This window comes from Notamacropus eugenii, chromosome 4 (assembly GCF_028372415.1).
Source record: "Notamacropus eugenii isolate mMacEug1 chromosome 4, mMacEug1.pri_v2, whole genome shotgun sequence".
Taxonomy (NCBI): Eukaryota; Metazoa; Chordata; class Mammalia; order Diprotodontia; family Macropodidae; genus Notamacropus; species Notamacropus eugenii.
The window spans coordinates 318,379,218-318,390,091 of NC_092875.1; the positions used below are offsets into that span (position 1 = coordinate 318,379,218).

The following is a 10,874-nucleotide window of genomic DNA, read 5'->3' on the forward strand; positions in this document are numbered from 1 at the left end:
AGTCTGTCAGGTAGGTGCTGGTATTTTCCCTATTTAAAAGAAGGGAAAACTGAGGCTGATAAAGAATAAGTGGCTTGCTCAGGGTCATATAGTTAATAAGTATCTGAGTCAGGATTTGAACTCAAGTATTCCTAACTCCAAGTTCAACATTCTATCCACCCAATGATACTGTATTAGACAGCAGAGATTTTGATTGGATATAGTCCCTACTGTTAAAGCAATTGTAATCTTGAATTAAGAAAAGAGATATAAAAAGAAGCATAATATATGCAAGGAAAATGCTTGCTTCAGTGTTTCAAGAATCTGTGTTCTCTCTCCGTGGACATAGACTGCAACTTTCCCTTAAATTCATATGGTTTAAAAAAATCAATCATATCTTGGTTGGATAATAGACAGTCAGAGACTGTCACTGGACCCAGACTCCAAACACTTTCAGCTTAGCAGGACCTGCTAGATGTTGTACTACCTCCAAGAACACAAGGTAATATCTCTCTTCCATAGTAAAACATTAGATTAAGACCTTAGTCTTCCATCATCTATTGGGGCAGGTCAGTGCTAAAGTGGATAAAGAATTGGGAGTCAAGAAGATCTTTATTCAAATCCAGCCTCAGACACGATGTATGATCCCAGGAAAATCATAGCTTCTATCTGCCTCCATTTCCTCCATGTTCTGAAGAATCACAACATGACATCATAACATCTGCCTCACAAGGTATGCTATGCTAGGAAGATCAAATGCGATAATAAGTGGAAAACACTTAGTACAGTGCCTGGCAAAGAGGTAAGCTTAAGATTTGTTTGTTTCCTTCCCATCAATAAATACAGGAGATGCAAATGTGCAATATGATAAATTAATAATGTGCTGGACACAATCAGATGGAATTTGTATCTGATTTAACAAGAACAAATCCTGAAGAATTTAGTGATTAAAAACTTGTAGAAGAATGTAGGCTATTCCCAGTATGGGCAAACAGGGTAATCAAAGTGTAGAAAGTAGGAAAGGGATGATCATATATGAGTACCACAGCAGCAGCCTATCTGGAATGGAGGGCATGACATGAGTATCAGTGATTGAAGGGATGGTTGTGGTAAAACAGGGTAAGAAAATACAGTAGAGCTTTTAGGATATTACAGGCATCATTGTATTTGATCACTGATGGTGCCAGAAGCCACTAGACAGAAAGATGACCCAAGGACAGAAGGTACAGAGATATAAATTTGGGTTCTCTATAATGACAACTTCCTCAGGATTATAGCTCTCTGAAGATGGAATGGGACATTTCATGGGGAAGGGTGCTACCTCTCACTACATACCTTAAAGAAAAGCCTAGATGACCCCTTGTCAAGTCCTCAAGAGAGGACTAGAAAGCCTCTAAGGTTTTTGTAGTTCTGTGAAGAATTTAGCAATTGATATAGATATTCCTGAAAAGATTATTGACATAGCCAACATGAAAAGATAAATTTATAACCTTCAGTGTTCTCCGCTACCCAAGCATTTATGTGTTTTCTCATGGCATCTGCCTCTTCAGAAAAGCAAACATCTTCCAGTATTGAATTGTAGAATTTTTCACAGGATTCTTTAAAGGACTAGAAGAGGGCAAGAAAAGAAAAGGTCAGAGACATTTCTCTGACTCATTTTTAAGAAGGAACAAAAAGCAATATTTAGGAATGTACTTTTTTTATTCTGAATATCTTATCAGAAATACACACACATACATTCCCAATGAACAAGATCATATCTTAACCATATGTTCATAACCTACTCAGAAGAAGTCTCTTAGGGACAAGTTATATTCCATGTCATTTTTCCCCATACAAAGTTCATGCCAATTATATTTTAATGCCACATAGTCTTCAAGCAGAGGCAGCAAAGTATAGTGGAGAGAGGAATGATCTAAAATAAGACTTAGATCCCATTTCCTCATCAAATATCTGTTTTCATTTCCATTCCTCATTACCATTTTATGACTAAGTAGAAACACATGACTTACTGGAAGGAAATTTAGAGCATTTTCTCCAAAGACCCTATTGGTAGTTCCAAGCAGATGTGAAGTGACTGGTTTGTTCATTTCAGTGAGAAGTGACTGGAAACCCAGGTTAATATCTACATCTTTGTCTTCAGAAAGTAACTGAAAAAAGGGCAAAGAAAAAGGGAGAAAAGAACACAAACGTTCATTTGGTCTATGACAAATAAACAGAAAACAAACCTTTCTTGTGAAAACTTCACACAGTATTTACTTAACTATGGAGAAAACTGGTTAATTGTAAATTGACTATATGCATATCCTAGAAGAGGGAAATCTGTTTTTACATTTTACCCAAGGGGGTGAAAATCCAACAAAACCAAACATCTGACAGAACAAACAATGTCATTCTGGAGGACACAAAAAAACACAGAAATGAAACATAAGTAGCTCTATCATCAAAGCCAAGAATAATCTCTAGAATCAGACTTCAATTAGAATTGTCCCAGGGGAGTAAAATTTTGAGATTATCCTCCTGCCTCCCCCAACAAAATCTGCCCTGGTCTACCTAGAACTCAAATGAGGTTTGGAATTTGGACTTATGAGACTTAGGTGTGAATCCTGGTTCTCCCAATTAATAACTGTGTTGTTGTCAAGTCAACAAACATGTATAAAGTACCCACTATGTATCAGTCATTATGCTAAGTGCTGGAGATAAAAATGAAGTCACAAATAGTCCCTGCCCCCCAGAAGCTTCCAATCTAACCAGGGAGGCAACCAATAAAAATTATCTGCAGCAAGAAATGTAAAGAGATCAGCCAGTAGTCTATTCAAAATAAGGATAAATTATATTCCATCTCATTTCTCCCCCTCTACTACTCCTTCCTTTCACTTCAGACCATCTTCAAAATAATCAGCCTTCCCTTTTTATCAATTGTTTCCCTTTCTTCTTACAAATATGGTCAGGTCTCTCTTATTCCGAAAATGCCTTGTCTTATTTCAGCCAAGCTACTATCCTCCTCTCTCTGTTGCCAAATTCCTCAAACAAATGGACAAATCCCTACCTCCTTATTTTGCTACCAATTAATGCCCTCTAAACTTTAATCCTACTAATTAATACTATTTTAAGATACATAGTCTCCACCTTTCTTAATCAAACTACATTTAACATCAATCATATTTTCATGGCCTCAAAGCACTTTACTTTTTACTCCTCACAACTCTGGAAGATGAACATTGAAAGTATTATAAATACCACCACTTCCCCTTTATAAAGAGACCCAAGATTAAATGTCATAGCCAGGCCTAAAAGCCAGGTCTTTCTTGACTCCATATGTAAAATGCTTTCCAGTACTACAGGCAAATATCTCTCAGTATTTTAATGATCACCAAAATCCACTAGTCTTTTCTCAGCCATTATTCTGGCCCAATTTGAAACATGTGACAATTTTGGCCACCTCTTTTCATCTGAAAATGACATATATTGACTTTCATTAGCATGTATATTTAACAAATACTAAATAATACCACAATCCCAACTCTAAACCAAGAAACAAGAGAATGGACAAATAAAAACAGATTTGGAATCACTGTTTGACCCTGTGAACTGGTGTATACTGAAAATATAGCAGACACTCTACAAGTGAGACTTCCTATACATTTCCTCCCTGCTTTTTGTCCTTTGACTTTTATACCCTCATGGAAAAAGCTTTGCAGAAGACATCATTCTATTTTGTAATAGTCCCTAATAGCATTTCATGTGGATCAAAAACTATTTCCCACCCATGACCTCAGCTGGGGTGATGGTAGAAAGTAAGGACTTAAGATTAAGGATATCTCTATATAAAAGCAAGACCACCATGAAAATGTGACATGCCTTGTCTTATAAAGGTGTTCCATGTTGAAGAGATGAAGAGCTTGCACAATCTAAAGACAGTCTTAATGCTAGGTCATCCTTGACACCCATCCTCCTTCCTGCTATGGCTCAAAACCTGCTATACCCCAAGCTCTTAATAGTGATCTCTCTAGTGGCCATGCTTCTGTAGTATTCTTTGCCCTTGCTCCTCAGTGGCTGTGCCCCCAAGTACTTCAAGGTAGGCTTTATATCTTCCCTTCTGTAAGCAATACACACCACAATAAAAGCACATTGCCTAATTCATAGCTAGTCTATCATTTTCTTTATGAAAACTTTAGTGCATAATGAACCTAATTCACTTTTGCAAGCCACTTGACCTCTGTTGGACTACTTCCCTATCTAAAAAAATGAAGGGATGGGGCAGGGCAATACCAAGGTGGCAGAGTAAAGGTAGGGACTTGCCAGAGCTTTCCAAACTTCCATTCAAACAACTTCAACATAAAGCCTCAAAACTAATTCTGGAACAGCAGAACCAATGAAAAGATGGCCCAAAATAATTTTCCAGCCCAAGATAACTTAGAAGTTCAGCAGGAAAGGGCTGTTTCACTGAGTTAGAAGTGGAACACAATCAAGCACCGGTCTTGCCCTGGCAGTCCAGCAGCAGGCCTTAAGGGCAAGTGAACCAGCAGCGCCACAGATGGTAAAAGATCAGACAACTGGTCAGAAGGAGATTACAAGGGACTCTTTGCTGGCACTGGGTGCCAGATTCTATTGTGTTACCCATACATGATTCTGGGTTGCAGTCCTTGGGTGAGGAGGAGCTAGAATAATGAAGAATGTGGTTACAAGGGAGTGGGGAGCTGGACCCCAGTTCCATGACAGAGAAGAGTGCTTGTGGTCACTCACAGACGAGAGCACAGACCAGGAGAGAAATGACCTAAACATCTCCTTAGATCATATAACCTTGGAAATACCAAAAGCTTACAGACTCCCGGAACTAGCTCTGAAAACAGAGACATGAAAAACCTGAAGCTTGGGATAGTGTGTTCTCCACCCCAGGAGCACAGGCCAACTTTAACATAAGGTGAAAAATCAAGAAATAGGTTGAAAAAAATGACCAAATAACAACAACAAAAAAGGTACCTACCCATAAAAGGTTACTTTGGTGACAGGGAAGCTCAAAACACAAACTCAGAAAGAAAAAAACAGTGATGTGAAAATATCTATAAGCAAAGCCTCAAAGAAAAAATATGAATTGGACACAACCCCAACAGATTTCATTAAAAACCTCAGAAAGATTTTAAAAATCAAAAAATGAAAGTAGAGAAAAAAATCAAGAAAAGAAATGAGAGTGATACAAGAAAATTATGAAAAAAGAGTCAACAATTTGGTTTAAAAAAAGCAGGCACAAAAATGCTGAAGAAAAGAATTGCTTTAAAAGCATAACTGGCCCAGATGTAAAAAGTGGTACAAAAGTTCACCGAAGAAAATAATTTCTTAAAAATTGAAATTGGGCTAGTGGAAGCTAATGACTGCATGAAACATCAAGAAACACTTAGAGTTAAAAAAGAAAAAAACCAGAAGAAAATATGAAATATCTCATTGGGAAAACAACTGACTTAGAAGATAGATTGAACAGAGATATTTTTAAAACTCATAAATTGAACAGAGATATTTTTAAAATTATTGACCTGAAAGCCATGACAAAAAAAAAAAAGCCTAGACATTATATTTCAAAAACTATATCAAGGAAAATTGCCCCAATATGCTAGAACCAAAAGGTAAAATAGAAATTGAAAGAACATACTGATCACCACCTGAAAAAATCCCCAAAATGAAAACTGCCAGGAACATTATAGACAAATTCCAGGGATTCTAGGACAAGGAGAAAATATGACGAGCAGCCAGAAAGAAAAAATTCAAATTTCTGGGAGTCACAGTCAGGATCACCCATCATTTAGCAGCTTCTACAACAAAGGATCAGAGGTTTAGGGCTGGGAATGTGATATTCCAGAAGACAAAGGATCTAAAATTACAACCAAGAATCATGTACCCAGCAAAACTGAATATAATCCTTCAGGGGGAAAGCTGACATTCAATGAAATAGAGGACTTCAAGTGTTCTTAATAAAAAAACCAAAGCTGAATAGAAAAACTGATTTTCAAATACAAGACTCAAGAGAAGTATAAAAAAGTAAACATGACAGTTAACTCATAAGGCTCCTGATAAGGGACTCAAAAATTGTGAAAAAAAAGTCAACAGTTTGTAAAGAAGACACAGGAAATATATACTGAAGAAAATAATACCTAAAAAAATACTCAAAATAAGCCAAATGCAAAAAGAGACATAAAAGTCTAGGGAAGAGAAGAACTTAAAGAGCAGAATCAGAACTCAATTTTTTTTTAGAAAAATGAATGTTAAAAATTGTTTTTACATGTAATAGGGAAAAAATGTAAATGAAGGAATGAAAAGGAGTTATTAGAATAGAGACCCCTTTAATAGTGAAGAGCTCAAATGTCAAAGAGTACTTAAATTTACCCTCTCAAAAGGTTACAAAGGAATTTGGAGAATTATAAATCTTTTGACATGAAAACCTGTGTTCCAGTTCTAGGTGTGTCACTTATCTGAATACAAGAAAGTCATTTCACTGCTTGTACAGGAAAATGAGGTCCAGTCACTGTACTGCTGAATGTATCCTCATCTGGGAAATACTGCCTGGCAGTGCTATGTTATCACAAAATATAAGTATTGAACAATTGCTGTGTAAACTTAAAAGTGGGTCCATGTGCACCTAAAACTATCTCTTGCCACTGGAGATTTTTGGCTTATGATACTAAGTTAGCTGCAGTCCAAAATGTCATTGCATTGGCTCCTTGGCTTCTTAGTGTCTGATGGACTAGGTGACTTCTTTCTCTTAGGCTATGCCAATGGATCCTGAACTCTGGGAGGTTCAACACCAAGCTGGGAAGGTTTTAAGGACAGACTGTAGGTACAGGTCTGTCTGAAGGGTCAGTCTTACTAAATATAGAGACACATATCACCAGATTTGTTCTTTGATTCACCTTATTTAGGATTATTTAGTCTCCATTTAGGTTTGAATCCTTTCTTCATATGTATTTGCTGCTTTTGATTTTATGTTGTCAGTAAAGAGTGTGCTTTCTATTTCTGTTTTTCTGCATTTGTTGACATATTTTTACATCCCAGCACCTAGTCAACTTTTATAAAGATCCATAGTCTGCAGACGAAATCAATGCAATTCGAATGAGAAGGGAAAGTTAATTGGCACTTAAGAAAATAAACTTAGGGAGAATAACTAGATATTATCAAACATATTCACAAGAAATCTGTGTAAGATGTAAGAATTTGAAAAGAACTTAGGATTTGATTTTTAAGATGTTCAAGAGGAAAATTATATAGGATTGACAAACCTCAAAGCTCAAGAAGTAACTTGCATATTGGTCTGGAGTAACCATAGTAGGATACTTTTATTTTTTTTCACCCCACCCCCATAAGAGACTTGGAGAATTTTGTAAAGGATAAAACCTTTCAATATTTATAAGGCTCACAAAATTAAATTTTTTATAATGCCACCTGCCCAGACTTTGTTCCTTTTTTAATTGTGGGAGAGAAGGGAATAACTTAGCAGCTACTTACAGTTTATTTGGAAGGAAGTACCCTGGTTGTTTCCTTTCTTTGTGACTTACATACTTACTTGTTCTATTTGGGCTGCAGTCTCATTCTTTGCTCCTAAGAGAACCATGGCCAGGGCAAATGAGATGCTTGGGGGAGAAAACAACACATTTTCTGTTTTTTCTTTGCAAAGAGTTTTCAGAAGGGTAATGGCAAGAATGTTGTTTGCCTCAGTAAGAGAATCCATGATGGAACCTTGATCAGAAAGATGCAAAATAAACACAAGGCTTATGAACAAAATACCTTGCACATGCTGGGAGCTCAATACACATTTCATTTTCACACCATTTCCCTCTGCAATTAATATTTCCTGACCTTCAGCCCACAAAAAAATACACGCACCTTAAATGAGAAGGATTTTTTTTTTCTCTGATGGGCTGGCAAGTATTGTAGTGGCTCAAGGGGATTTGCTCGAAGTACAATGGGTACATGAGGAGAGGAGAGTTCACCTCCATTCAAATTTTGCCTTTGTATTTACTACCTATGGGACCTTGGGAAAGTCTCTTAATCTCTCTTAGCCTCAGTTTTCTCATCTGCAAAGTGAAAGCCCTAAGCTAGATGACTTCTAAGGTCCTTTCGAGTTATAGATCTATGATCCTGTGATTGATGTTGGATGCAATATTCTAGAAGGATGGGGACAGCCCATTTTACTCACACATGCATAGGAAGAGTAGAGGTGGCAAAGTGGGAGGGTAGGGAGAAGGAAGAAGAAACTTTCCAGGGTAGTAATCATGTAGAATGAGAGCCAGCTGTGAAAGCAGCAGCTGTTGACCATCATAGCTGTAAGACCAAGAACTGGGAAATAGGGATACAGACTCAGAAGAAGTATCAGAGCAAGTGAGAAAATAAGGCCCAGAGAGGAGGAAGACAGCTGACGCTAGGACACATCCTAGGAGAACATACAACAGGGATTTGACTAACTGGTCCTGTGAGCTTTTTGGATGAAACTATTCTTGATATTCATTTATATAAATCTCTATTATATTCTGCATTTTAGATGGGTGTTTCCAAAGGAACTAATGATCCCTAGTGGAGGAAATCAGTCAAAGTAGGATGTTTCTGAGGTAGGAAAGAAATAAGGCATAGAGCAATTAAGAAGACTTCAAGTTTGGACCTGGTCTTAGTGTGAGGCTGAGATTTTGAGTCACAGTTTACATAAGGTAATTATTTTCCATATAGAGGGCATAGAGTGACAAAAAAAAAATCAAATCAAAATAATAAAACTCTTTGGGTTATACTAGGGTACTCCCAACCTTAATATATTTCAAATGGATCTACTTCTGACTCATTTGATTTATAAGTTCCAGTTAGATTTGAATGCACTTGGGCTTTTGGAGACTACATAATATTAAGTGGCTGTTTGCTAAAATAGTCTTCCTAGTAGAAATGCTTCAAATTTTTTTTCTGCTTTGTAACTTTTCAGACCATCTTTTTTTGTCCTCAGTCTTAGAAATCATCAGCAGACAGGCATTACACTATCCACAAGTGGTGAGGCTCAATCTCATTTTCATAGAACTGCTTACTTTTCCCCCCCAAAAACTGAAATGGAACTAGAAAAGTAGAGCTGAGGTCTATGTAGGTCATCCTGGCTTCAGGATATTCCAAGAAAAAAGTAGAATTCCTAAAGGAAAATAGAACAGCCTCATGTGTCCCATGGAATAATGGAAAGAACAATGGATTTGAAGACAGAGAATTTGGGTTCAAAACTCAGTTTCTGATCCTTATTACCTATATAACTTTGGGCAAGTTTTTACCTCATAAAGACTTTAGTTTTTGTCATTGATGTTCAGTCATGATCTTATTTAGGGTTTTCTTAGCAAAAATACTGGAGTGGTTTGCCATTTCCTTCTTCAGCTCATTTTGAAGATGAGAAGATGAGAAACTGAGGCCAAATTTGAATTCTGGAAGATGAGTCTTCATGACTTGAGTCCTAGCACTATATCCAAACACCACCTAGCTGCCCTGTAGGCCTTTGTAACTCATCTCTGAAATGAAGGCATTGAAGAAGATAGAGAACCCTAAGCTCCACATGGTCTAATGCTTCTTCTGAGCTGCATAGCTAAGCTGTCTCATAAATGAGAAGTCCCCACATACCTTCAGTTTGCTAGATGTACGTAACCATGAAGTCTTACTTACTTGGAAAGTTTCCCGCTTGTTCCTTTCTGTTTTACTGGGAAGCCATTTTCATTAAGGTAGTTGAAAAGGTGAGTTTTTTAAATAGTCAGGAGTAGATGTGGCAGGTGAAAAGTATCACTAGAGTGAGAGGTCATCTAATTCACCTCATTTTACTGTTAAGGAAGTTGAGACCCAGAGAGGTTAAGGTTGTAGATGGTGAAAAGTTGAGTTTAGATGAGCACACTACCTCCAAAACTAATTCTATTTACACAACATATAGGCTTCTTTTGTTTTCTTGGCTAAGAGACAGTGAAAGAGAAGGTAGCAGCACTCAAAGATATAGATGGGGTAATATTAACTCCTCTGTACCATTAAGTCTGGTGGCTTTTTTCTTTGATGCTACTGCTCTTCATGAGCACTTGTACATGTTCCTTTAAGAACTAACCACACTAATCCTGCCCTGAATCACCTAATCAGTAGACTTGGCACATGTTATATGATAGAATATCCTATATAAACTTTACCTGTTTCCCTCTGAGGTTGCAGGTTCTCTAAGAACACACCTTGACTTCAAGAATGCTTCAGTCTGCAAATTCATTCTAGGCAAACTTCCTCTGGTACTCTGGTCTTTGGGGAGGGTCTCACCCCCTTCCAACTGTCATCGGTATTGCTGATGTATCAGTAAGCACCTCAACATACGTAGGTGGGCCTGCTATTATTGGTGCTTAGATCTGCATTCATAATAGGAAAGGCAACTTTTGAGGGGTTAACAATCACTTTAATCAAGCATATGTATCAATCCTTTACCAAACACAAATATTGTTCACCTATTTCAGGGGAGTCAGCACCCAGAACTTCAAAGAAAATACAAAGAAATTAAAGATCAACATACATGGCTTCCTCTGCCTGAATTCAATAGACAGTTGCGCCCTAACTATCTGACTACAGTTACCAGAGAGGGAAGCATGACAACTGAGTTCCCAGAGTGGAGGGGCTCCTTAGCGGCTTTCCAGAGCCCTCACCTAACCAAACAAACATTCTTACTAAGCCCCAAAGTCAAAACTCACTCTCACAGTCTTTATACACTTTTTTAGAGTCAGAGGGCATCACATCCCTTGAGAACCAGTGCCTCATTAAAAAAAGGCATAGACCTTCTAACAAATCTTCCCAGGCCTGATAATGGGAGGGAAAGATTATCCCCAATCACATTCAAATAGAGGTATTATACTTCTTGATTATGCTAAAACAAA

At 37.4% G+C, this 10,874-nt stretch overlaps 1 protein-coding gene across 3 annotated transcripts in view; it reads right to left on the minus strand.

Annotated features, from left to right (window-relative positions):
- LOC140501440 (serpin B8-like) overlaps positions 1–10,073 on the minus strand; it is a 15,499-nt gene extending 5,426 nt beyond the window's left edge. The window contains exons 1-4 of one of the 3 annotated variants that reach the window (XM_072605036.1): positions 9,646–10,073; positions 7,532–7,704; positions 1,992–2,129; positions 1,470–1,587 (exon numbers count right to left, since the gene is read on the minus strand). In XM_072605036.1, coding sequence (XP_072461137.1) covers positions 1,470–1,587; positions 1,992–2,129; positions 7,532–7,696 — 421 coding nt within the window. In that variant the 5' untranslated portion in view covers positions 7,697–7,704; positions 9,646–10,073. Of the gene's footprint in view, positions 1–1,469; positions 1,588–1,991; positions 2,130–7,531; positions 7,856–8,164; positions 8,185–9,645 lie in introns of those variants that run through there. The other 2 variants (XM_072605035.1, XM_072605034.1) reach the window with 2 other exon arrangements.
- Between the last annotated feature and the right edge of the window lie 801 nt (positions 10,074–10,874).